Genomic DNA, 26494 nt, shown 5'->3' on the forward strand with positions numbered 1-26494 from the left:
CCCCCCAGCCACTGACATTTTCTCTCACAGGTGACTCTGACCTTAGCTGAGAGGCATGGCACAGATCACAGCCAGTTTCTAGGGTCACACTGCTGGGTTCATATCCTAGCTACATCACTTCGCAGCCGGGTGACCTTAGGAAAGATAATTAATTCTCCCCCATGTGTAAAATGGGAAGACTTCCCACACAGGGTAAGAAGTAACCAAGTTAACATAAGCCATTTAAAATGTGCCTGGCACATAACAAGCACTTTGTGTTTGCTTCTGCTACAACCACTACTGTGTACTTAAATATATAATAAGTCCTAAATGTTTTAAGGTGAGGAAGTAACACCCAAGAATGTAGTGAAATGTAACGGCGGAAGTAGCTCCTTGAAATGACAAATCTATTTTGGAGAAAGCTTTAAAAAGAAGAAAACCACAAATCTCTACCATTTGTCAGCGAAAAGTCTATGCAACTGCAGGCAAAATAAAGGTCTCTGACCCCTACAGTTCCAGTTTTATTTATCGCCTCCGTGAAGTCTGCAGAGACTGTCACAGAGGGGACAGTCTTGAAACGCCCATTCACGTGACCCCACTCGGCGCAGCCCACCCCACGTGGACTCCTCGCCCTGCCGCTTCCACTTCCGCTTCCAGCCCTTTACCCACCCCTTTCCCATTCGGCGCCCTGGAATGACGTCATAAGCGGGCGCGGACGCGCAGAAACCAGCGCCTGCGCGTGCGCTCTGTGCAGGCAGCGGCCCACGGCTTGTCACCGAGCCTGGCGACCGCAAGGCGGCGGGGGTCGCAGGGCTGCTGGGGCCGAGTCTATAGCGTGAGGCGTCCTTGAGCTGAGAGGACCATGAACCGCAGTCGGCAGGTGACGTGCGTGGCCTGGGTCCGCTGCGGCGTGGCCAAAGAAACACCAGACAAGGTGAGGCCTGGTCGCTCGGAGGTAGGGGGAGCGGCCTCTTGGCGGCATCCGCGTCCAGGCCCGCCTGGAGAACCTGGACCCGCTACACGCGGCCCTGGCCTGGCTGGTGTGACTGGGCGGGGTGCGGCCGGCTTTGGCCTGATGTGGTGAGGGGCGCTGCGGCTCCGGGGCGGGAGTCGGGGGTCGCGCCCCACACGGTCCCGTCCCGGGAGTCCAGCCCCACCCCCCCGAATTCACGCGCACGTGGGCCTGGCGGGCGGGAAGGGGGCGGGGTGCTGCGCAGAGTGGGAAATCTCCCAAAGCCGTATTGACCCAGTGAAGCTTCGCGCACACCCTGGTGCGTGTTCAGGCATAGCGGGAGAGGGAGCACGTGTGTGACACCACTTTGCACTCGTGTGCTCGGCGTTCGGAGCAGGACGAGACCTGTGGTGTAGAAAAACTCGCATGGAGACTGATGTTGTGAGGCTGGCAGTTGAATTAGGAATTCCTTACAGTAATCCAAGTGAGATGTTGTGACAGTGGGGGATGAGAGGTAAACATGACATGTTAAGAAGGAATATCCTACAGAAGTTCAAGAATGAGTCTATGGTAGAGGTGAAGATTAAGTGGTTCAGCTGATACTTGTTAAGTGCTTTGTGTTTGGGGCATTGTTCAGGGTCCAGGGATAGGCATAAACAAAACAAAAATTCCCTGCCTTTATGGAGTTGACATGTGCATATATGTCAGTGGGAGGAAATGCTATGAATGAAAGAGGTGGGCGTTGGATTGAATGTAATTGGGCCAATGATGACAGAGGTGAGAAAAGTGATAGGAATGTAAGTGGCTGGGAGGTGAAGTTCACAGGAATGAGGGATTGGAAGAGCCCCTGAAGGTTTAAAATTCCACCAGGGCACAGACTGTGCTTGTTTTATTCACCAGTTTCTCTGGTGTTTGGCTCCAGTAGGTACTCATTGCATATATATATAGAGAGAGAGAGAATAGGGCCAGGAAATTATCTCATTAGAAATTATTGAAGGAAGTATTAAAAAGGGGCATGTAACCTTTTAAAGGCTATATGAGTTCCAAACATGTCTACACACTGGAACCACTTGGGGAACTTCAAAAAATACTGATGCCTGGGGCACCTCACTAGCTTGGTTGGTGGAGCCTGGGCTCTTGATCTCGACCTCTGAGTTCGAGTGCCACATGCCCTCCCTACCCCCATTGGGCATACAGCTTACTTTAAAAAAAAAAAAATACAGTGCCTGTGCCCCCTCCCACATGTTGTGATTTAATGGGTCTGGAGTGTGAGAAGATTCCCCCCACGTGGTTTTAATTGCAGACAAGTTTGGTAACCACTGCTTGAAGAGTTTGTTTATTCTACAGAATCAAAATAGGAAGAGATTAAGTTTATTCTACAAAATCCCAGAAAAACTGAGATCAGTGAGAGTAATTAGAAAAATAAGTATCTTAAAAAAAGAAGTATCTTTTTTTTTTTTTTTTTTAAGATTTTACCTATTTGACAGAGAGAGACACAGCGAGAGAGGGAACACAAGCAGGGGGAGTGGGAGAGGGAGAAGCAGGCTTCCCGTGGAGCAGGGAGCCCGATGTGGGGCTCGATCCCAGGACCCTGGGATCATGACCTGAGCCAAAGGCAGACGCTCAACGACTAAGCCACCCATGCGCCCCAAAGGAATATCTTTTAATTAAACTTAAAAGCCCTTAATTTCTGGAACAATGGATGTCATCCCTCAAGAGGATTTCCATATTACTAGAGGTAGTTTAGTGCAAACTGAGTGCTTGACTGATTCATCGTCTGTCATCAAGCATCCATTCCTGCCATGGGCTGAGCCCTGAATTATGTGCATAAACACAACGACAAGTTGATTTCTGTCTTCAAGGAGCTTACAGTTTAGCAGTGATGGGATGTTTTAAAAGGTACTGAAGATGGATTACGTGAAGGAATGCCAGTTTTGAAGTGAAGAGAATGAGTCCAATGATCCTTTTGAACAGGATCTCCCAAGTAGAGAGTCTTAAAGGCAGCTAGAAAGATGGAACTGGGAGGGGAGCCTGGGAGGCTCAGTTGGTTGAGTGTCAGACTCTTGATTTCGGCTCAAGTCATGACCTCAGGGTCGTGAGATTGAGTTCTGCTGCCTCAGGCTCCAGGCTCAGCAGGGAGTCTGAAAAAAAAAAAAGGGGGAAGAAAGATGGAACTGGAGTATGGGACTAGAGAAGGATGAGTTTGGGATAGTCAGTTCAGAGGTGATAGTTTTAGTCTTCAGAATGAATGAGCATTGCAAGGAAGTGACAGCATGTGACTCATAGTGAATATTTGGCAGTGAGAACCGGGAAAAGAGTAGGGGACTAAGGCAAGGGTGGTTTGTTTAGGAATACCCATAGGGAAAATGAGAAGTAGCCGAGAAGAAATCAGAATAATTGAAAGAAAACGAGGTGGACTATCATAGAAGCCAATTTATACAAGTTAGTCTTTTTTGAAAAGTCTGGGAAGTAGACTGAGCAGCTTTTTTTTTTTTTTTTTAACAGTTTCAGGTGGGAAATGGATTTAATTATAAAGACCTGTGAAAATTCCATTTACGGTAAATTTAGGGAGTCTGGATTGAAGTTTGATTCTTGATGTCTTTTGAAGTTATATTTTACATTAGTTTGCAAACTTTTTAATTCAGAGATTTATAATGATTTCCTTAACTGTATGGTAATGAAATGTTTGCTCTCTTATAGGTAGAACTTAGTAAAGAAGAAGTAAAACGTCTCATTGCTGAAGCCAAGGAAAAATTACAGTAAGTTTAGGATTGTTGATGTCTAAAGTCCAGATGAAATGTAAATTTTAAACAGTGATGACAAGGTGGTCTTATTATCAAATGGTACCATTTGGGTGACTTATCCTTTTTGTTCCTTGGCATAGAGAAGAAGGTGGCAGTGATGAAGAGGACACAGGCGATCCTTCGGAAGATGGCATGCAGAGCGCACGTACCCAGGCACGACCAAGAGAGCCCCTGGAAGATGGTGACCCAGAGGATGACAGGACGCTGGATGATGATGAGCTGGCTGAGTACGACTTAGATAAATACGATGAGGAAGGTGACCCAGGTTAGAGTTCAGTCACTTCTCGTTTTTAATCACAAGCTCAGTGTATTAGATCATGCTTCTACTGTTTCTGAGCTTTTGTTGCCCTTTACGCCAGTTAAATAATCTGTCTCAAGGCTAGGGCAGATAGCATGTTTCCTAAACTAGTTTAGAAAATAAGCTAACCCACTATAAACTAAGATCTAAAAAAGCATAGTATTGTATATTTATTGCAAGTAGTGGGTATGATCTGTAACTCAGGTTGGGGGATGGGCAAAATGGGCAGAGGGGAGTGGGAGATACAGGCTTCCAGTTACGGAATGAGTAAGTCTTGGGAATGAAAGCTACAGCATAGGGAATATAGTCAAAGATGCTATGATAGCGCTGTATGGTCACAAATGGTTGCTACACTTGGGAGCGTGGCATGATGTGTAAGAAATGGTAAATCAGGGGCGCCTGGGTGGCTCAGTCGGTTAAGCATCTGACTTTAGCTCAGGTCATGATCTCGGCGTCCTGGGATCATGCCATGTGTCGGGCTCCCCGCTCAGCAGGGAGTCTGCTTGTCTCTTTCCCTCTGCCTCTCTTGCTCGTGCTCTCTTTCTCTCTCTCAAATAAAATCTTTAAAAAAAAAAAAAAATTGCTTCTTAATAATCCCCACACTGTGTGGATTATTGACTGTCTTTCTCACGCAGTTGAAATTCCCATCTCTGTTGCCTATCAGATGTTTAAGACCAGTTAGTCCTGCCTCCTTAAAGTAGCTTTCCCTAACAGAGTATATTTCTTCTCCTGAGTTTTATGTTAGTTGGGGTCTACTCTAGGTCACCCTTGCAGATACGCCGTAAGAGAATTCCAGTTTGAGATAAGTTTGGTGAAAGAGGCATAATAGCACCTCTTCCAGATTCACAGCAAATTAGCACATCAGCAGTTCTGAGAACTCTTGCAATAAAGAAACCCAGTTAACTTTGTGAAACCCATCATTTTTTTATTTGATTTGACCAGGCAACCCTTTTTCTGTGTTGATTCCAGTGCTTTAGGATAACTTTATTTTTTTTTAATAATGACTTTTTAATAATAACTACACTTTTTTGGGGGGGGAGGGGCAGAAGGAGAGGGAGAGAGAATCTTAAGCAGGCTCCATGCCCAGCACGGAGCCCACTGTGGAGCTTCATCTCACAACCCTGAGATCACAACTTGAGCTGAAATCAAGAGTCAGACACTTAACTGAGCCATCCGGGTGCCCCATAACTCTACTTTTAATAATGACTACAAGGAGCAAGGTAGAGAATCTGAGCGGAGTGCTAATATTTTCTAAGAGAGAGCTTTACAGTTTAGTTTTATTAGAACATTGTGAATACCAAGACTGTCAGGTATGCATTCCAAGGTCAAATATAAATGGCGTTTTTTTTTTTTTTTTTTAAGATTCAATTATTTGAGAGAGAGTGCGTGTGTTGGGGGGGGAGGGGCAAAGGGAGAGGGAGAGAGTCTTAAGCAGACTCCCTGCTGAGCACGGAGCCTGATACAGACCCTGAGATCATGACCTGAGCCGAAACCAAGAGACATTTAACTGCGCCACCCACGCCCCCCTATAAATGGTTTTTAAATTCCTGTTTATTATTCAGTATTTCCTTTCCCGACTATGGATGATCCATTTAGTTATGAAATAGATAGTTGGAGCTAAGATGGGATACCTTAGGAAAATGTTTTTGTCGAAATGACTTTTCAATTTATGAATTCTTACAGATACTGAAACTCTTGGTGAATCTCTCTTGGGTCTTACAGTCTATGGAAGTAACGATCAAGATCCTTATGTTACTCTGAAAGATACGGTAAATATTTATGTGGCTTTTCTAATTATGCTTAAGTGTTTGGAAAACCTTACCAAATATCTGCTTCTAGTTAATGACTTATTCTCTCCACTAGGAGCAATATGAACGTGAAGATTTCTTGATCAAGCCCAGTGACAATCTTATAGTTTGTGGCAGAGCTGAACAAGACCAGTGCAATTTAGAGGTGCACGGTAAGTGGGGGACAGCCCTTAGGGAAAGGTTCTCTAAGATGAAAGTAATCACTATAATAGTTACTATGTGAATTTTCAGGCACCAGATCCTGCTGGATCTCCTTTAAGGTACATAGTTAATGATACACAGTCTGTAGATACACTGGTCATTGTGCCTGGGTATGTATGGTCTGGTATGTCGCGCGGACCTGACTTTTATTTATGGAAATAGGTCTTCTGGAAGGTGCTAATGGGGGGTGGGGAGGGAGTGTTAAGTTTTTTATTTGAACATTTTTGCCAGTTTTTCACTCCCCCTCTCTCCCCATTGGAGAAAACCTAGAAGTAAAGCCATATAAAAATAGAGGAAACAGTTACAGTCCTATTACCCTGAGGTAACTTGTGCCTTGGTTTTTTACTGTAGTCTCTTTTCTGGGTACTTTTTCTTTATGTGGTGAAGATTATACTCAATAGACAGGTTTTTAGTCTGCTTTTTTCCACAGAGTCATTTAAGATATTTCCCCTTTATTTCTTCACAAAAACTCAATGCAAGGGCTTCCATTCCTCTGGTCTCCTTTCCCAGTTAAAGGAATATTTGCACACAACCAGAGGTGAATGCTTTGAATCTGGAGTAGGCACTGATCTGAATTTTTCTTTTTTATTTGGGTTTTTAAATCGGATATACTTAATGTTGATATTTATTAGGTTAAACGTTAATTGAATAACTGTTTTCTAAAAAAATAGACCTTCAAGATGTCTACAATACTCTGCCTCTAGATTTTCCCTTTTGTTTTTCTTGTCCCTTCTCCTGTGCACATCCTCAGACGTGTTTGTCCTTCCTCAACAATCTACTAGTCATCTGTCTTTAAAATTTGAAGCTTTACAGATATTAGGCTAAGGCCTTTTATTATAGAAACACAGTTGCAGGGGCGCCTGGGTGGCTCAGTCGTTAAGCATCTGCCTTCAGCTCAGGTCATGATCCCAGGGTCCTGGGATCGAGCCCCGCATCGGGCTCCCTGCTCGGCGGGAAGCCTGCTTCTCCCTCTCCCACTCCCCCTGCTTGTGTTCCCCCTCTCGCTGTCTCTCTCTGTCAAATAAATAAATACATAAATAATCTTAAAAAAAAAAAACATGGTTGCATAGCTCAAAAATTAAAATCTTTATGTTTATAATTTTTTTTTTTTTTTTTTTACATCTTCTAGGTTACTTTGTCACTTACTCCTTTTTGTAGCGTGGCTTTCTGGAACTCTTCACAATCTTTAAGGCTGCCTTCAGGAAGTCTGTAGATTAGGCCATTTTAATCCCGTGGCCCATTGTGGATCTATTTATAAAATGAAAAGGCTTTAAATAGCAGAAACCTCAGTGTGAAGTTATTCTTCTAATGATCTTTGAACTTTTTACATATTTCAAATGAAAACCTTGTGAAATTTTTAAAAAACCAATTCTAATTTCAGAAAATTGAAACTCTGTTCACAGTTTGCCATCAATTTTTATACATTTTCCTATGAGAGCTTACTGGAGTCATTCCTTTGAATTTAGTGAGTATCAGAGAGGGGTTAAGAAGTTAAAGTAAAAATGGTATTCCTACTTCCTTTAAGCTAGGTCATTAAAGAGATATTTGGATCTGGTGTGGATCTCCAAATTATTTAGCGTATCTCTAGGCAAGAATAAATTCAAAATTGCACTCAAAAGCTGATCTGAATGTTGATTTGACATGGATAAAAGATTTATTTTAAAACTTCATCATCATTTTTATCTAAAATGTAAGCTGAGTATATTGACCATAGTTAGGTTCTTGCAGGACCACAAGCTTACTACTTTGAACATTCATTGTAAAGTGATATGATAGAACATGACATGGAATCTGCTGATCCAGGATCTAACCCAGATGTAGAGGTCTGAGGAATTTTTTTTAAGTTTTTATTTAAATTCCAGTTAGTTAACATACAGTGTAATAGTAGTTTTGGCAGTACAGTATAGTGATTCAACACTTCATACATCACCTGGTGCTCATCACAGCGAATGTACTCCTGAACCCCCATCACCTATTTCACCCATCCCCCTGCCCCCCCTCCATTCTGGTAACCATCAGTTCTCTATAGTTAAGAGTCTGTTTCTTGGTTTACCCCCTCTCTCTTTTTTTGTCCTGTTGCTTGTTTTGTTTCTTAAATTCCACATATAAGTGAAATGATACGGTATTTGTCTTTCTCTGACTAACTTATTTCATTTAGCATGATACTCTCTAGCTCCATCCATGTCATTACAAATGGCAAGATTTCATTCTTTTTGATGGCTGAGTAATATTCCATTGTGTGTGTGTGTGTGTGTGTGTGTGTGTGTGTGTGTGTGTGCACGCGCACGTGTATGCGTGTACCCGTCTTTTTCCATTCATCAGTCGATGGACATTTGGGCTTTTTCCATAATTTGGTTGTTGTAATGGCACTATAAACATCGGGGTCCATGTATTAATATTATACTATTTTTGTATTCTTTGGGTAAATACCTAGTAGTGTGATTGCTGGATCGTAGGGTAGCTCTATTTTTAACTTTCTGAGGAACCCCCATGCTGTTTTCCAGAGTGGCTGCACCAGTTTGCATTCCCACCAGGATTGTAAGAGGGTTCCCCTTTCTCCACATCCTTGCCAACATCTGCTATTTCTTGTGTTGTTGATTTTAGCCATTCTAACACGTGTGAGGTGATCTCTCATTGTAGTTTTGACTTATAGTTCCCTGATCAGTGATGTTGAGCATCGTTCCATGTGTCTGTTGGCCATCTGTATGTCTTCTTTGGAAAAATGTCTATTCATGTCTTCTGCACATTTTTTAATTGGATTATTTGTTTTTTGGTGTTGAGTTTTGTAAGTTCTTTATGTATTTTGGATACTAACCCTTCATTAGTCATTTGCAAATATCTTCTCCCATTCTCTAGGCTGCCTTTTAGTTTTGCTGATTGTTTCCTTCTTTGTGCAGAAGCTTTTAATTTTGATGTAGCTCCAGTAGTTTATTTTTGCTTTTGTTTTCCTTGCCTCAGAAGACCTATCTAGAAAGTGGTCTGAGGAATTTCTTTAAAAATCCTTAGCCTCTCTTAACATTGCTTCTTTGTAATAAAAAGCACATGGGTGGGGGGATTTCTGTTTGGGCTCTCTTTTATCAGTGTTTCCTTATATAATTTTTCAAAGACTTCTTAGTCATTGATGTTAACAGTATTTTTGCTCCTTAACATTGTAACTGTGAATGATAAAGAGCCAATTGTTTTAGTTGTCATATTCCAAAAGAGTGTTCTCAAGAGCTTAATTTACATCGTTGGTCTTTAAACATTAAAGAAGTAATTTTTGACAAGCATTTAGATTTCTAAATGTGAGTTATTTCTCTCCAGTGCTGTTTTTTGTTTGTTTATTTTATAGCCAGATAGGCCTTTATTTTTTTTTTTTTTTTTTTTTAAAGATTTTTACTTATTTGACAGACAGAGACATAGCAAGAGAGGGAACACAAGCAGGGGGAGTGAGAGAGGGAGAAGCAGGCTTCCCGCGGAGCAGAGAGCCCGATGCGGGGCTCGATCCCAGGACCCCGGGATCATGACCTGAGCCGAAGGCAGACGCTTAACGACTGAGCCACCCAGGCGCCCTAGGCCTTTAAAAGATAATAAAGTACTCCTTATGGAGCCCTTACGAGCATTTGTTTTTGTAGTGGGTGGACCAGAAGATGGGACCGTTCTAACCAGTGCACATGCAGATGGAGTGTTCAGGCAAATGTCAGTTCTCTGTCACTGTTCCTGTTCCCTTGGAGCGCACCAGGTGATAGGAATGTATGAGACCTGCGGAATTTTGGCCGAGTACTAACAACTTTGCAGGCTCCATTTGATGCCATCAAATGTGTCTCGAGCACATCAGCTCCTATGGGTTTAACAGGGAGAGTCTGTCCTTTTCAGTGGGATGTGATTTCTTATTCTGACTCAATAAAGTCTCTTCCCAATATTTTCAGTTTATAATCAGGAAGAAGATTCCTTTTATGTGCATCATGATATACTGCTGTCTGCATACCCTCTAAGCGTGGAATGGCTGAATTTTGATCCTAGCCCAGATGATTCTACAGGTAATTAGAAAAGCTAAGATGATGCAGTGGTTCCTAGTCCTGTATGTTATTCCTAGTAGCCACATAAGTTATGTATTCTGTATGAATGTTTTCAGAATTGTTGATTTTTTTAATGAAATTGTTATTTTATGAAGTTACATAGTTCTTAAAACACAGTCACGTAATTGTTTTGAGTCTGTGTGTCTCCAGACTTCAGATAAAGAGGTAGCTGCCCTGCTGTAGGCAGAACAGGCTGACAGCGTTAGGGGTTGCCAAACTGTGTGAAGTCCTCATAAAAGCCCAGTATAAAGTAGCATGACCTTTCTTAGAAAACATCAAGTAAAACCAAAATGGAGAAGTACGTTCCTGTGTTAGTTGTTTTAGCCACAGCTGCACACTACTAGGTGCCCCATCCTACTTCTTAATAAAGGTAAAACCCGGTAATACTCATACTTTACGTCTCGTTTGCCAAGCTTATTCACATTCATGTTCTGATTCAGTCCTCATTTTCACGACACTAGTGAAGGTGGAAGATGGTTTTTGTTCTCAGGACCTAAGTAGGGCCCTGGGGCCAAAAGACTGACCCCTTGTTATTCAAATTATGGTCCAAGGACCAGCAGCACAGTATTGGCATCACCTGGGAACTGGTCAGAAATGCAGATAGAGGGGTGCACTCAAGACCCCTGAAACAGAATATGCATTTAAACAACATTCAGGTGATAACGCATGCCTATGAAAGTTTGAGAGAAAGTGCTCTAAGACATTACTCAGTCTACAGTGCAGTATTTTTCATTAGAAATTTTTTAAATCAAATACCTCATTTCCTCCTGTAGGAAATTATATTGCTGTGGGAAATATGACCCCTGTTATTGAAGTGTGGGACCTTGATATTGTGGACTCTTTAGAACCAGTCTTCACACTTGGAAGTAAGCTATCAAAAAAGAAGAAAAAGAAAGGAAAGAAGGTAAACAAGTTAATGATTACTTAAACTCTAATGACAGAGAAGTTTACTGGTGGGGTGGAGGAAGGAGAACATACACTTTTTCAGTTAGACACTTTGGTGGAACAGGACAGATAGTTATGAAGTTATTGCAGTTTCTAGTTTCAAAAGGCTCATCCAAGGAAAAATTGATCTCTGATTGCACAAAACTTCCATTGGCACATTTTTCGTCCTTACACAAACCATTTACTCTCAGGTTATGATCCTTTTTGATAATAGTAACTATTCACACTAATATGCTTCTTTGAATTTTTGAAAAAATTCTGTTAACAGTCTTTAGTATGTTGAATTCTAAATATCCATGTATTAATTCCTGTAGCTTTTAAGACTTAACTTTGGGGTGGGGGTTGATATTTATAGAACCGTCCCACCTAGGTAAAGAACTACTATAGTTTCTCTTCTGTAAAGAGTATTTATCATAGATCCCTAAAGTAACAGGAAGACAAGGTATTTCTTTCTGTAGGTCTTCAAGCAAGTTTGCTTAAGATCAAACAGTAATCTTAAGATTTAAAGAATCTTTCAAATGAACATCAATTACAGGGGTCACTTTAATACAAACAGTAATGAAACAATTATTACAGAGTTCCTCGGCAGAGGGGCATACCGATGCTGTCCTGGACCTTTCTTGGAATAAGCTGATCAGGTAAAGAGAAATAACATTTGGAGGGTTGTTAGAGACTATACCCACTGTCATCTCACCTCATGCCTGCACCTGTCTCTGCATTGTGTGTCGGGGGTCTCTGTGTCTGCGCCTTCTTCCCCTGTCCTGCAGTATATGCCGCTTGAAGGCAGGAGCTTTGCTGTCTGTATCCTTGCAGCCCCCACGTCACCTGCCAGCTCTGAGCTCTGTAGGGGCTCGGGCTCGTTACGTATCTGGTGACCGGTGCCCCCCTGACACCACTGGGGAAGCACTGCTCCAGAGCCGGTGGTGCCGAATTGTCGTTCTTTTCATGGAAGACATTTCTCTCACTCATTTAGTTCGCACAAAATTTCATCCAAATTTTTTAAATTGATTTAACTGTGGTAAAATATACATAATATTGACCACTTCATTATTTTTAAGTGTATAGTTCAGGGGACATTGTTGTGCAACCATCACCACCATCTAACTGCAGAACTTTTGTCATCTTCCAGAAGTGAAACTCTGTATCCATTAAACAATAACTTGCCATTCTTAGCACCCCCAGGCCCAGTAACCTGCTTTGTGTCTCTGTGAATTGACCCTTCCAGTTAGTTCATATAGGTCGGATTATATAGTATCTGCCCTTTTGTGACTGGCTTATTTCACTTAGCACAAGGTCATCCGTGTTGTAGCATGTGACAGGATTGTTCGGAAAGCCCACATTTTGTTTATCCATCTGTTGATGAACATTTGTGTTTCCACCTCCTGGCTATTGTGAGCGATGCTGCTGTTATGCACATTGATGTACAAATACCGGTCTTAAGTCCCGGCTTTCAGTTCTTTTGAGTATATCCTCAAAAGTGAAATTGCTGGCTCATATAGCAGTTCTGTGTTTACCATTTTGAGGAGCACGTTTCAGGTGCCAATTGGCCCATTTGTATATATCTTGGAAGAAATGTCTAAGTCCTTTGCCCATTTTTGAATTGAGTTTTTTGGTTTTTCACTGAGTTGTAGTTCTTTATATATTCCGGATATAATCTCTCATCAGATAGGCGATTTGCAAATATTTTTTCCCATCTGGTGGATCACCTTTAACTCTCTTGATAGTGTCCTTGGATGCACATAAGTTTTTAATTTTGATGTCAATTAATTTTTACTTTTGTTGCCTGTGCGTTTAATGTTATATCCAAGAAATCATTGCCAAATCCTTGTCATGAGGTTCTTCCCTTAAGAGTTTTTACAGTCTTAGCTCTTACGTTTAGGTGTTTGATCCATTCTGAGTTAACTTTTGTAAACAGTATAAGGTAAGAGTTCCACTTCATTCTTTTGCATGTGTCATCCACATATTCTTTATGCTGATCCTTAAACAATAATTACCCCAGAAGGCCATTTTCCTAATAGCGTAGTTGGTTTAAGGGGCTTCGAAGGCAAGGAAGGTAAGCATTAGGTTGAGCTTACTTGAGCTATAAGAATAAACTGGATTGCCCAAGGCACATTTTCTTAACATCTCTGTTACACAGGATACTTTGTAATTGTGAGCACTCTAAGGAGGATCCCAGCCAGCCGGCTTACCTAGGGATATCCTGTCTTGTTTGTGTTCAAACCTCTTCAGCGTTAGAACCATTTGGTGAGGGGCACCTGGCTGGCTCATTCGTAGAGTATGCGACTCTTGATCTCAAGGTTGTGAGTTCAAGCCCCACATTGGGTGTAGAGATTACTTAAAAAATATTTTTAAAAAAACAAAAAATAAAGTGCAAGTTCCTGGGCTCTAATCCCTTCGAGATTGAGTCACATCTGGAGCAAGGGCCCAAGAATCTGTTGTGTTGTTTTGTTTTTTAAAGCTTCTCCTGGTTTTGTCTGAATTGGGCCCGTTCCTAACTAATGGGCAGACGAATAAGAGATCGAATATGAGTGTGCCCTACTTTTAGGAGCCCAGTCGTTTACAAATCTGAACTGTGAGAGTAATGACATATGCTAAATTCTTATCACATAGCGGCTGTTAGTTTGAGTAACTTGAGTTTGTTCTGATGGAACAACCCCTCATCAATTCCAGCAGATTCAGCAGTGCCTTTCCCCAGCCACAGTCCCTAGCTCTGTGGAGGCACTAGTACCCCTGTCCCGCCCTGTCTGCACTCACATCTTCTTGACTGCAGGGCCACATGTGTCTTCGTTCCTTAACTCTTCTACTTACTCCATCTTACTACAGACCTTGGTTCTCTTTTCCCCTTTCTTTACTGAAAAGGTACAGAATGCTTTTAAATACTTTGCATACATACCCTGGTACAGAGAGTTTGGTGAAGAATAACATGTTGACGTTGTTACTAGTTGGGGACCTTGGGACCTTGGTTTCTAGTAAAATGCTCCCAGTAACAAAATGCATGTTCTCTGCTCATTCATACTCCTATTGTAGTGCTCTTCTTGGGAGTATAGCATTCAGGAGTTGGGGGGAGGGGGTCATTTAATTTTAAGCCTCATACAGTAAGAATTTTAATATGAAAGGAATCTCAGATGTTCGGGGAAGGACTAGGGTGAAAAATGTACCATGAAATTTTTAACTTTTTGCTGTTGGCAGGCATTGAATATAAATAAAATATTGGGAATTTAAGTAACATTTAAATCTGTGACATGCCAAGGACTTAAAACATTAATGACTTGTATATGGGACTTAATCGTAGAAGTTTGAAATTCATTGATTAGAAAAAAAGAATATCCATGATCCCCTTAAGAGACCCTACCTGTGTCACTGAAATGTAAGTTATAAAACTGAAAGCAGTTTGTATAATGGAAGTATTTCTTGAGGAAATAATATCCAAAGATGAACCCATCGACATTTTAATAGCATATTGGTTTCTGGACAAATACTACTCCCAGTAATGACTTAATTCTGTATCGAGCCATTTCAAACCAGATATTGAAGAATGAGCTTTCAATTTCAGGAGTATCTGTATTTTTACAAGGAGAAAAGGCAGGCAAATAACATTTATCAGGGGCCTACAATATTCTAGTCACTCAGCCATGAACTTGAATAGTAACCCTTTGAAGTTGGTTGTAGCATTCTCATTGGCAGGCAAGGAAGTGAGACTGACTTTTAAGACTTACAACTAATAAATGGTAGCACCAGGAATCCATTTCAGGTTTTCTGGGCTCTAAGGCCTGTGTTCTCTTGTAGAATGACATTATTAGCACTTGATACCTAAGAGGTAGGCATATTGTTTTTCCCTATTAATAGCATTTAATGCCCTTTTTTATTTAAAAAAAGTTGGTATATAAAATCACATCATAAAATTCAGTCTTTAAAGTGACTTGGGGTGTATTCCCAAAATTGTACAACTATCTCCACTGTCTAATTCTGTAACATTTTCATCAAACCAAAAAGCAATCCATACTATAAGCAGTCACTTCTTACTCTCCTGTCCTTCCAGTGCCTGACAACCACTAATCTTTTTTCTGTCTCTATGGATTTGACTATGTGGACATTTCTAGAAATGGAATCATAAAATATGTGGCCTTCTGTGTCTGGATTCTGTCACTTTTGTATGTTTCCAAAGTCCATCCTATTGTATTTATTAGTACATCATTCCTTTTTATTGCTTGAGTGGATATACTATATTTTGTGTATGTATTCACCAGTTAATAGATGTTTGGTTTGTGGGGTTTTTTGCCTATTACGAATAATGCTGCTGTAAACATTCATGAGCAGATTTTTACACAGACCTATGTTTTCATTTTCTAGGTTATATACCTAAGAGTGTAATTGCTAGGCCATATGGTAGTAGTCTGTACCATTTCCATTCCCACAAGCAAGGTAGCTAATTTTTCTGTTTTGCTAGCACTTATTATTGTTTGTATTTTTCATTATAGCTGTTCTGTGAGTGTGAAGTGGTATCCCACATTTTCATTTTCATTTCCCTAATGAACAACTTTTCACATGCTCATTGGCTATTTATAGATCTTCTTTAGAGAAATGTCCATTCCTATTTCTTTGCCCATCTTCTGATTGGGTTGTCTTTTTATTGTTTAGTTGAGAGTTCTTTATATATTCTAGAATCAAGTCCTTTATCAGACATATGACTTACAGATAATTTTCTCCCATTCTGTGGATTGTCTTTTCACTTTCTTGATGATCTCATTTGCAATACAGAAGTTTTTCATGTTGATGATGTCTGGTTCATTTATGTCTTTTGTTTCTTAGGCGTTTCGTGTCGTACCTTAGACACCGTTGCCTAACCCAGGGTCACAAAGATTTGTACCTGTTTTCTTCTGAGAGTTTAATAGTTTTAGCTCTTACATTAGTAGGTCCATCATGATCTATTTTGAGGTAGTATGAGTTAGAGGTCTAACTTCATTCTTTTGCATGAGGATATCCAGTTGTCCCTGAACCATTTGTTGAAAATACTGTTCTTGAACCGTGAATAATCTTAACATTGTTGTCAGAAACAAGTGACAAAGGATTTATTCTTCATTCTGTTCTGTTAACCGGTATGTCTGTCCTTAAGCCAGTATTACATTGTTAGGATTATTGCGGCTTTTCAGTCCATTTTGAAATCCAAACTGTGAACTTTTCAACTTTTCTCTCTTTTCCAAGATTATTTTGGCCGATTTGAGTCCCTTTCATTTCCATACGAATTTTCTTAAAAGATTTATTTATTTATTTTAGAGTGCGCATGAGTAGGTGGGGCAGAGGGAGAAGGAAAATGAATCCCAGATTCACACCAAGCACAGAGTCTGATGAGGGGCTTGATCCCATGACCCGTGAGATCACAGCCTGAGCCAGAACCAAAAGTCGGATACCCAACCAACTGAGCAACCCAGGAACCCCCCATATGAATTTTAAAACCAGCTTGTCCATTCTCTGCAAAAAAAAAAAAAAAAAAAAAAAAGTCTGCAGGGGTTTTGAAAGGGATTGGTTGAATCTGTAGATCAGTCTGTAGATCGCAGTATTTGTCTTAACATTAAATCGGGGCACCTGGATGGCTCACTTGGTGGATCTCAGGGTCATGAGTTTGAGCCCCACATTGGGTGTAGAGATTACTTAAATAATTAAATAAATCTTTAAAAAAAAAAAATCTTCCAATCCATGAACATGCGATATCTTTCCATTCATTCAGATAATCTTTCTTTCTTTTGTAGTTTTCAATATATAAACCTTGAATGCTTTTGTTAAATTTATTTTTAAGTATTTTATTCCTTTTGATGTTATAGAAAATGGAATTCTTACATTTAGTGCTCTTGACTTTAAAAACAATTACCTAATTTGTCTCCTCCCTTTCTCAGAAACGTGCTGGCAAGTGCATCAGCTGACAACACTGTAATTCTGTGGGATATGTCCTTAGGGAAACCAGCAGCTAGCCTTGCTGTCCACACAGACAAGGTATGGTGATTGAGTGGTGGATAAAAGGGATTCTAAAAAATATGGGACAAATGTTGGCTACAATAATCCCAAACATTTATATATGGCTTTTTATGAATTACAAAGTGTTTTGACATGCTGTCTTACTGGATCCTCACAGAGCCCTGTATGATAGTTAGAATTACCCATTTTAGAGATGCAAATGTGGAGACAGATGAAGTGACTGGAAACATTAGTATTTTGTTGCATGTTTACAGAGACCCATAAAGAGACAGGGGTGTCGGTCACCAGATGAGGTTAAAGAATTTAACAGATCTGTTATTGCAGAACTCAGGGATCAGATGTGCTGGTGTACATTGGGACTTCAGAGTATGTAGAGTTGCCCAGTAAGTTTGACTGCTCCCTTTTTTGTTCTCAGTATAGTTAACATTTGAGGGACATAGATATTCTGCCAAACATGACTTGAGAAATGCTGCATTGTCTTTAAAGTGTTCACTTTTATTGGAAGATTTTTTTTGGTTTTTTTTTTAAGATTTTATTTATTTATTCATGAGAGACAGAGTTTGAGAGAGAGAGAGGCAGATGGAGAAGCAGTCTCCCCATGGAGCAGGGAGCCCGATGCGGGGCTCAATTCCAGGACCCTTGGATCATGACCTGAGCTGAAGGCAGACGCTTAACCAACTGAGTCACCCAGGCGCCCCATTTGAAAATGTTTTGTCCTTTTGATTATGTAATACATTTGTTTCTTTAAATAGTACTAAATTTCAAAGGGAAAAATGTATAAAAACACTGCCAAATTGATTCTCTTGATTAAGTACTAAGCAGTTTTACCAAAACCAAACAAACATAGATCTGTTCATTTATGTTTTCTCCTATTAGGTCCAGACTCTGCAGTTTCATCCATTTGAAGCACAGACTCTGATTTCTGGATCCTATGATAAGTAAGAAAACACTGCAGGAATCACTGCTGCTGTTTTTGTCTCCTAATTCAGAAAGTATCACTTGATGCTCAGATAGAATATAATACTGAGTGCTTAAACTTCTGGTAATACTTACTTGTCCCTTTCAGCTTTGTCCTTTCAGTCTGCAAGGGAATGTGGTTCTGTCATAATAATGTCGTTCCTAACTAGCAACTACTTTGCTTTTTAGAGGCCATAGGAGTAAGCCATTGCTATGGAACAGGCTGTCCCAAAATTCAGTGACTTAAAACAATAAACATTTCTTATGCCACTTCAAGATTAAGCTAATCTAGGCTAGATTCAGCTGGTAGGTCTGATCTTGGCTTGTTTTGGTGGGGCTTTGGAGATTTGGCTCTCCTTGTTTCACATCCTCATGGGACCAGTGGACTAGCCCACACATGTTCTCATGGAGAGGTCAGAAGCTTAAGTAGAGATACCAAAGCCTCTTGAGACCTAGGCTCAGAACTAGTACACGTCTGTCTTACGTTCTGGGCCGAAACAGATAACATGGAGTGGGAAACAGACTGCCTTTATGAAAGAATTCCTACATTCCTGACAGAGGGTGTGGATACAGGGAGAGGTGAGGAATTAGACCCATTACAGTCCATCACGGGGGGTTTCCAGTCATGCATGTGCATCTTTATACAGATTGGGTCTGAAGGTGGGAGAGAGAGGTAGTGGAAGCAGAAACCAACTTGCAGTCTTTATTTTCATTCCTTACTCTTTTGAAGAGTGATAGGTTTATATTTTTTAGTTGGGATTCATTCAGAATTATAAACATCTATCTATTGGCTCCCCCAACACAGTAACCTGCCTGTGGAGAGTAAATGTGGCTAAGACATGAATTATCTGGCTCTGAGCACTGCTGGGAACAGGAAAATTCAAAGTTGTCTTAGTCTTTTGGAAATAGAGAGGATTCATCTTGTAAGTTGAGGACTCAGCCTGGAGACGGTCAAGGCTGCTGTGATATCCAGAGCCACCAGGGCCTTCAAGTGACAGAACCAGAGTCCACCGGTTAATGAAAGTCAACTCCTCTTTTCTACTTTATTTTAGAACCTTAAAACAGGCTTTAAATAATTGGATCTTGAATTCATGGTGTTGTTTTGTTACCATTTCATTATAAATAAACGTAAAACATAGAAGAATTGAACTCTTAAAACCCTAACTTGGCCTATCTGTGTCCAGGTCCGTGGCTTTGTATGACTGCCGAAGTCCAGATGAAAGCCATCGAATGTGGCGATTCAGCGGGCAGATAGAGAGAGTGACTTGGAATCACTTTTCACCTTGTCATTTTTTGGTAAGACTACATACTACTGTTTTGCTTATCTAGGTTACTAATGACTTGCTCTAACTCCATTGTAGAGAGAATCTCTGAAAAGCTTTTTCCGATGGTGGTTTGTTTGTTTTGGGGGAGGGTTGGGGGGTTTTTTTGTTTTATTTTTATTTTTTTTTTTTTTAATGCTGCATTAGCATGCAGGCCTGAGTCACTGATTTATTTTTATTTTTTTAAGATTTTGATAGAAACAGCGAGAGAGGGAACACAAGCAGGGGGAGTGAGAGAGAAAAGCAGACTTCCCGATGAGCAGGGAGCCCCCCATGTGGGGCTCGATCCCAGGACCCTGAGATCATGACCTGAGCCAAAGGCAGACGCTTTAACGACTGAGCCACCCAGGCGCCCCTGTTTTATTTTGGTTTTTTTTGGTTTTGGTTTTTGGGTTTTTTTGTTATTGTTTTTTGTTGTTTTTTTTTTCTTTGAGTAGGCTCCACACCCAATATGGGCCTTGAACTCCTAACCCTGAGATTGAGAGTCACATGCTCTACCAACTGAGCCAGCCAAGTGCCCCGCTTTTTCTGTATTAACACCATGAAATAGATTTTAGAGTAAAAAATTTTTTTAACAATGGATCAGCTACAGGTGGTTAACATGTAAATGATTTTGCTAATTTCCAGCCATTTCAAAAGGCACATTTTAGTTACTGATTTTGATTGTATTAATGTGTTTCTTTGAAATACTAAGCATAGCTAATCTATGTTTTTTAATGGTTAAGTTCATCCAAGAAGATACTCTTTTATTTAAATTAAATGGAGCTCCAGTGATGAGAATGCTAGCCTATTTAACTAATATAGCAGCCTCCCAGATAGGAAAAAGTATTCTTTGTTTAAATATCCTTAATATGTGTATGATAACAGTTTTCTGTGTAGCATCCAAAGATTCCACAGACTTTTCAATCCATGGAGAAATAAAATCCCAGCTTTCATCAAGAAGATTAAAGAAATTATGATACATCCATTAATTTCCTAATTTTCCTAAAGTAAAATATGTAGTACTTTATGAATGAGGGAAAAACAGCTTTCTTAAAATATGTGGACAGTTTTAATAAGGTTCCTGAAACAATGATTCTGAGCACATTTAATCTCATCTCTGTGCTCAGAGGTGCAGTGCCGGTCCCAGCTGCATGGCCTGAAGCCAGATTCCATTTCGTGGTGATCAGGAGTGAAGTCCCAGTTGTATTTGAATGTTGTGTTGTACTTTGGCTCTCAACACTCAAGCACACATATTTCCTGAATTTATTTGCTAACTAGTTTTCATTAGTACTAAAGTCACAAATATTTAAGAAAATGGGAAGTGATTACAGTAAAATGGTTTGCCTCCTTTGCTCCAGGCTCCTAGGATGAGACCTCTATCCTCTTCTGTTTTTGTCCCCTTCGCAGCCCAGCCGTCAAAACTGTATCACTTGTCCCTTTTTCCCCTCCCTGTTTCCTGTCGTGGCTGTCGCCCTCAGCCAGCACACAGGCCCAAGTCTCTCTCCCATCCTTGACTAGTTCTGTCTCTTGGTTCCTTCTTTCCTCCCCTTTCTTGGAAGTGTAACAACCCACCATAATCTGCCTTCCTTATCTGATTAAACCTTTCCGCCAAAATGTGGACACCGTTCATCGCTTTCTTCAGAAGCGCTGTTTCCTTGGCTTCCCTGATGTCCTTTGTTATACCCTCTCTCTGATTCTTCTGTGAGCTCCTCCTCAGCCTGCACCTTAAGTGCTGTGCTTCCCAGGCTTCTGTTCCCTTGGATCTGACCTCTGCTTGCACATCTCTCACCCTGGCCTGCACCACCACCAGAGCTTCATCCTCATACCCACTGCACGGTACGCACACCAGCTGCATCAGTCCCTGCAGGAACAAAGTCCGCTTATACCCAAGTAAATTTTTCGTGTTATTTTTTAATAAGCTCCTCAGGTAAATAGCTGGTTTTCACTATAATTTATACTTTTTACCCAGTGCTAAATTTCATTGCCATGTAGCATGACCTTGCCCATCTTTTACTCTTTCCAGGCTAGTACAGATGACGGCTTTGTATATAATTTGGATGCACGTTCAGATAAGCCAATTTTTACACTTAATGCACACAACGATGAAATCTCTGGTGAGCACAAATAGTGTTTCATTTCTGTTAACTTATGATGGAGTAAATCTGCATGTCAGAGTCTGAACTAATCTTCTCTTCCTTTAGGTCTTGATCTAAGTAGTCAGATCAAGGGCTGTCTTGTGACAGCATCAGCAGACAAATATGTGAAGATCTGGGACATACTGGGAGACAGGCCAAGTCTGGTTCACTCTAGGGACATGAAAATGGTAAGAATTTCTCTGGGCATCTTTCTTTTCTGCTTTTTTTGTGTTTCTGACCTGTATTGTCATCTTTCCCTAGGAATTTTTGAGCTTAGTCAAATTTGGTGAGAGGTTTGTGACTTAGTCATTGATTTCCTCTAAAACTGTCCTATCTGGTTCCTCTCCCACCTGACATGATTAACAGTTGTTTAGTAAGAAGGGTGGAAAGAGGATTTTCTAGGACTTAAGCAGAATGGCCATGGCTTTCTTTTTTAACCCTGAATTGAGGACCATCCCAGGAAAGCTTGGACCTTTAGGGCACTGTGGCTGTTAGGGTCAGTTTATCTATCACTACTTCTGCATAACTAGTTTTGACTACAGTGAAATGGATTACTATATAGTAGCAAAAAAAAATTAATTAGAAATAACCACAATTCATTTAGCAAATATTTATTGAGCACCTACTATATGCCAGGCACTGAGTTAGTATAATTGTATATGTAGAACACTGCACATCTGTTTGTGTGTACAAATATTTATGGGGAAAGTAAGTTACAGACTCAATTATAGTACTATATATCCAGCTTATATTAAAATGCTTAAATGTTTATATTTAAATTTAGAATATCTTATCCCAAAACATGAAAAAGTATAAAAATCTTACAATCACTGTTTATATCTTCTATAATGCATATGTATTAGTAATAAAAAAATTACAAGTTTAAAAAATCATTTAATGGTGACCTGTAGTAGCATCATTGCTTAAAAAGGAAAATAAAAGTTTCTAGGAATACTGAGCGGATTAGAGACCTGAGTAGTCAGAGTGCACACATCCTCACGGAATGGCCATCATGCTGAACTTGTGTGGCTTCGTCTATGGTAATGGTCCTGCCACCTTGATTCTGAACTACTTTGCAAGAGGCTTAAAAGAGGTACTGGTGAGTTGGTTCAAATTTGTGTAGGTAGGAGCAGGGGTTTAGATTGGGGTTTTCTGGAAGGACTGAAAAAACTGACCATCTGTTTTCTTCTTCCTAGGGAGTTCTGTTCTGTTCTTCCTGTTGTCCTGATTTGCCATTTATTTATGCCTTTGGAGGTCAGAAAGAAGGGCTTCGGGTCTGGGATATAAGCACAGTCTCATCAGGTAAGAATCTTAATTCCCTTTTTCTAAATGAGAAAAATGTGTGGCTTGAATACACTAGGTAGATCCAGTGTTCATCCTGTAATGTAGTCTGCTTAGGGAAATAGACAAGATCACATGTAATTTGGAGATGTTCATGTTCACAAATTTGTCTTCACAATTTAAATGTAGACCGTTTTAAAAATATTTATGACAAAATTTGAATTTCTGGGAAAGCTGGAAGGAAATATAACGTGGTCTCTAAGAACAGTCCTCCCCTTCCCAGTGTGAATAACCTGCCTTTTCTCAACTACTTCCTTCAAAATCGAGCTTTCCTTAAGGGACCACTCCCCTCCCTTCAGGGGAACCTGGCTGCTTATTTATTACCTTGAGGTAGTCTGGTTTGTCCTATAAACACAGAAGACGTAGCTCCACTGATTCCTGAATCTTCCATGTAGAACAAAGGTTCTAAATCCAAAACAAGTTTTCTGCTGGTTATGATATAGAAAGATGAAAGAAAAAAGTCACTTGATAAGGTAGATTAAATAAAACCAGGACAAGGCAAAGAAAGTTAAATGGTAGACTAATTTAAAACACGATTAACCTCATTCAGAATGTTAATTTGGACTTATTTCATTTCCCATTTATAAAATGTTATATTTTCCTAGAATTTCCACACTGTTCATTTCTACATCTCTATATTTTATATTATAGGTTCCTGATTTTCTAATCTGGTAATTTCTTAACTATTTTTGTAGTAAATGAAGCATTCGGAAGACGAGAGCGGCTTGTTCTTGGCAATACGAGAAGTTCATCTATTAGTGGCCCTTTTGGGAGCAGAAGCTCAGACACACCAATGGAGTCTTAATGCAGAGCATAAAATTTCCTGTTTTTTAACTCAGTTTTAAAAAGCTGACCTAGAAACATCCATGTGTAGCTACAGCCATGTAGTGACTGAAACAAACTTCATTTCCTACTGCCAGACATTTCTCTTCAGCTATGGCGGCAGCACAAGCAGGGCTGGTCTTTGCGTTTGCCTTTTGCGTTTGCCTTTTCAATGTGTGGTGTTTAGGCCTCCTACTGCATTATTTCTTGAAGAGGATAATAAAGAGGTTTTTAAAAAAATAATTCCTTAAATATGCCATGTGTCATAGGTAACCTATAGGTTTGTAAAATAGGTAGTAATTTGTGGAATTTTAGAAGAAGAAAATTCTCTGATCTGCCTAGAAAAGCTGTGATTTGGCCAAGATTGCACAGTAGCCATAAACAGGGGCAGGTGCCCCAGGAATGGATTTGCTCTTTCCTGACTTGACTGTTTTCCAGTTAATGTTCATGACTTTAGAAATGTTCTCAGTGCTACTCGTAAAGTTCAGTAACTAAATTAAAAGTGGGATGCCTCTTTTCCCCCAGCATGGTATTCATCGTGATCAAAGAAAAAAAAAAGAGACATTACATTATGATAAAGGTGTCAGTCCAACAAGAGGATCGAACATTCATAAATATCATAGGAGCACCTAAATAAATAAAGCAAATGTTAACAGACCTAAAGGGAGAAACAGCAACACAATAATAGCAGCAGACCTTAATACCCCACTTTCATCAATAAATAGACCATTCAGACAGAAAGTCAATATGGAAACATTGGCCTTTACAGATGTATACAGAACATTCCTTCTGAAAGGAAGAGAATGCACTTTTTCTCAAGCACACATGGGAAATTCTCCAGGATAGATCACATGTACCACAAAAAGTCTTAATTTCAGAAAATCGAAGTATCAGGTATCTTTTCTGACCACAATGGTATGGAACTAGAAAATTACATGAAGCACACTAGAAGATTTGCAAATATATGGAGATTAAATAACATGCTACTGAACAGCCAATGGGTCAAATAAGAAAAGAGAAAAAATACCTAGAAACAAGTGGAAACACAACACACCAAAACGTACGGGCTATAGCAAGAGCAGTCCTAAAAGCAGCTCACTGCATTCAGTGCCTGTGTCAAGAAACGAGCTCACAACCTAATTTCACACCTCAAGAAACTACAAAGAAGGAACAAAGCCCAAAGTTAGTAGAAGGAAGGAAATAAAGACCAGAGTGGAAATACATGAAATAGAAACTAAGATGGATCTAAGAACTATTCTTTTGAAAACTGACGTTTTAAAACTAAGGAAAAAGGATGCAAAATCAAACATAAGTTGTTAAAACTGGTAGACCCCCAAAATACAAAGGATCATAAGAGACTACTGTGAACAGTTAAGAGTACAACAAATCAGACAATCTAGAGGAAATGGAAAATTCCTAAAAATATACTACCTACCAAATCTGAATCATGAAGAAATAGAAAATCTGAAGGGACCAATTACTAGTACGGAGATTGAGTCAGTCATCAAAAACCTCCCAACAAACAAAAGTTAAGGACGAGACTGCTTCACTGGTGAATTCTACCTAATACCTAACCAGTCCTTCTCACATTCTTCAAAAAATCGAAGAGGAGGGAATACTTCAGACTCATTTTACGTAAGGCCAGCATTACCCTAGTATTAAACTAGAAAAGGACACCACAAAAAAATTATAGGCCAGTGTCCTGATGAACCTAGGTGCAAAACCTCCTACAAATACTAACCAAATTCAACAACATTAAAAGGATCCTATATCATAAGCAAGTGGGATTTCGTCCAGGGATGCAAGGATGGCTCAATACCTGGAAATCCATCATGATACATCTCATTAACAAAGGATAAAAATCATAAGGTCACCTTAGATGCAGAAAAAACATCTGACAAAATTGAACATCCATTATAAAAACAAAGTGGGTTAGCAGGAATATACCTCAACATAATAAAGGTGATGTATCACAAGTGTACAGCCAACATACTCGGTGAAAAATTGAAAGCTTTTCCTCCTAAGATCAGAAACAAGACAAGGACCCCACTCCTCACTTTTATTCAACCTAGTATTGGAAGCCCTAACCAGAGCAATTAGGCTTTGGAAAAGGAAAAAGCATCCAAGGCAGACTCCTCCAAAAAACTGTTAAAACTAATAAAATTCAGTAAAGTTCCAGGGTACAAAAATCAATATGCAGAAATCTGTTGTATTTCTATACACTAACAGTGAACTATCAGAGAAATTTCTTAATCCCATTTACATTTGCATCAAAAAGAACAAAATAGGAATTTAACCAAAAGGGAAACTATAAGACACTTATGAAAGAAATTGAAGACAAATAGGTGAAAAGATATTCCATGCTCTTGGAATGGAAGAATATTGCTAGGATGTCCACACTACCCAAAGCAATCTACAGATTCAGTGTAATCCCTATGTAAATTCCAATGGTGTTTTTCACAGAAATAACCCTAAAATGGGTGTGGAACCACCAAAGAACCTCAAATAGCCAATGCAATATTTTTTTTTTAAGATTTTATTTTCAAGTGATCTCTACACACCACATGGGACTCAAACCCACAACCCAGAGTTCAAGAGTCACACACTCCACCAACTGAGCCAGCCAGGCTCCCCTAGCCAAAGCAGTCTTGAGAAAGAACAACAAAGATGGAGGCATCATGCTTTCTGATTTCAAGCTATGTTACAAAGCTACAGTACCCAAAATAATACAGTATTGGCATAAAAACAGACACAGATCAAGTGAACAGAATAGCCCAGAAATAAACCCATCCATACATTGTCAACCTACAACAAAGGAACCAAGAATATACAATGGATAAAGGACAGTCTCTCCAATAAATGGTGCTGGTTAAACTGGATGGCTACATGGAAAAGAATGAAACTAGACCACTATCTTACA

At 39.9% G+C, this 26494-nt stretch overlaps 1 protein-coding gene across 1 annotated transcript; it reads left to right on the forward strand.

The window, feature by feature from the left end:
- Positions 1 to 691: 691 nt before the first annotated feature.
- On the forward strand, positions 692 to 25725 carry PWP1 (PWP1 homolog, endonuclein). Its single transcript, XM_032416639.1, has 15 exons — positions 692 to 913; positions 3632 to 3690; positions 3816 to 4000; positions 5717 to 5802; positions 5897 to 5993; positions 9951 to 10061; positions 10874 to 11004; positions 11622 to 11683; positions 16937 to 17033; positions 17892 to 17953; positions 19157 to 19268; positions 21300 to 21390; positions 21478 to 21599; positions 22608 to 22713; positions 23448 to 25725. The coding sequence occupies exons 1-15, from the start codon at positions 842 to 844 to the stop codon at positions 23555 to 23557; spliced, it is 1503 nt and encodes a 500-aa protein (XP_032272530.1). The 5' UTR covers positions 692 to 841; the 3' UTR covers positions 23558 to 25725.
- Positions 25726 to 26494: the final 769 nt, after the last annotated feature.

The sequence above is a fragment of the Phoca vitulina genome, unplaced genomic scaffold (genome assembly GCF_004348235.1).
Source record: "Phoca vitulina isolate PV1807 unplaced genomic scaffold, GSC_HSeal_1.0 scaffold19, whole genome shotgun sequence".
Classification (NCBI taxonomy): domain Eukaryota; kingdom Metazoa; phylum Chordata; class Mammalia; order Carnivora; family Phocidae; genus Phoca; species Phoca vitulina.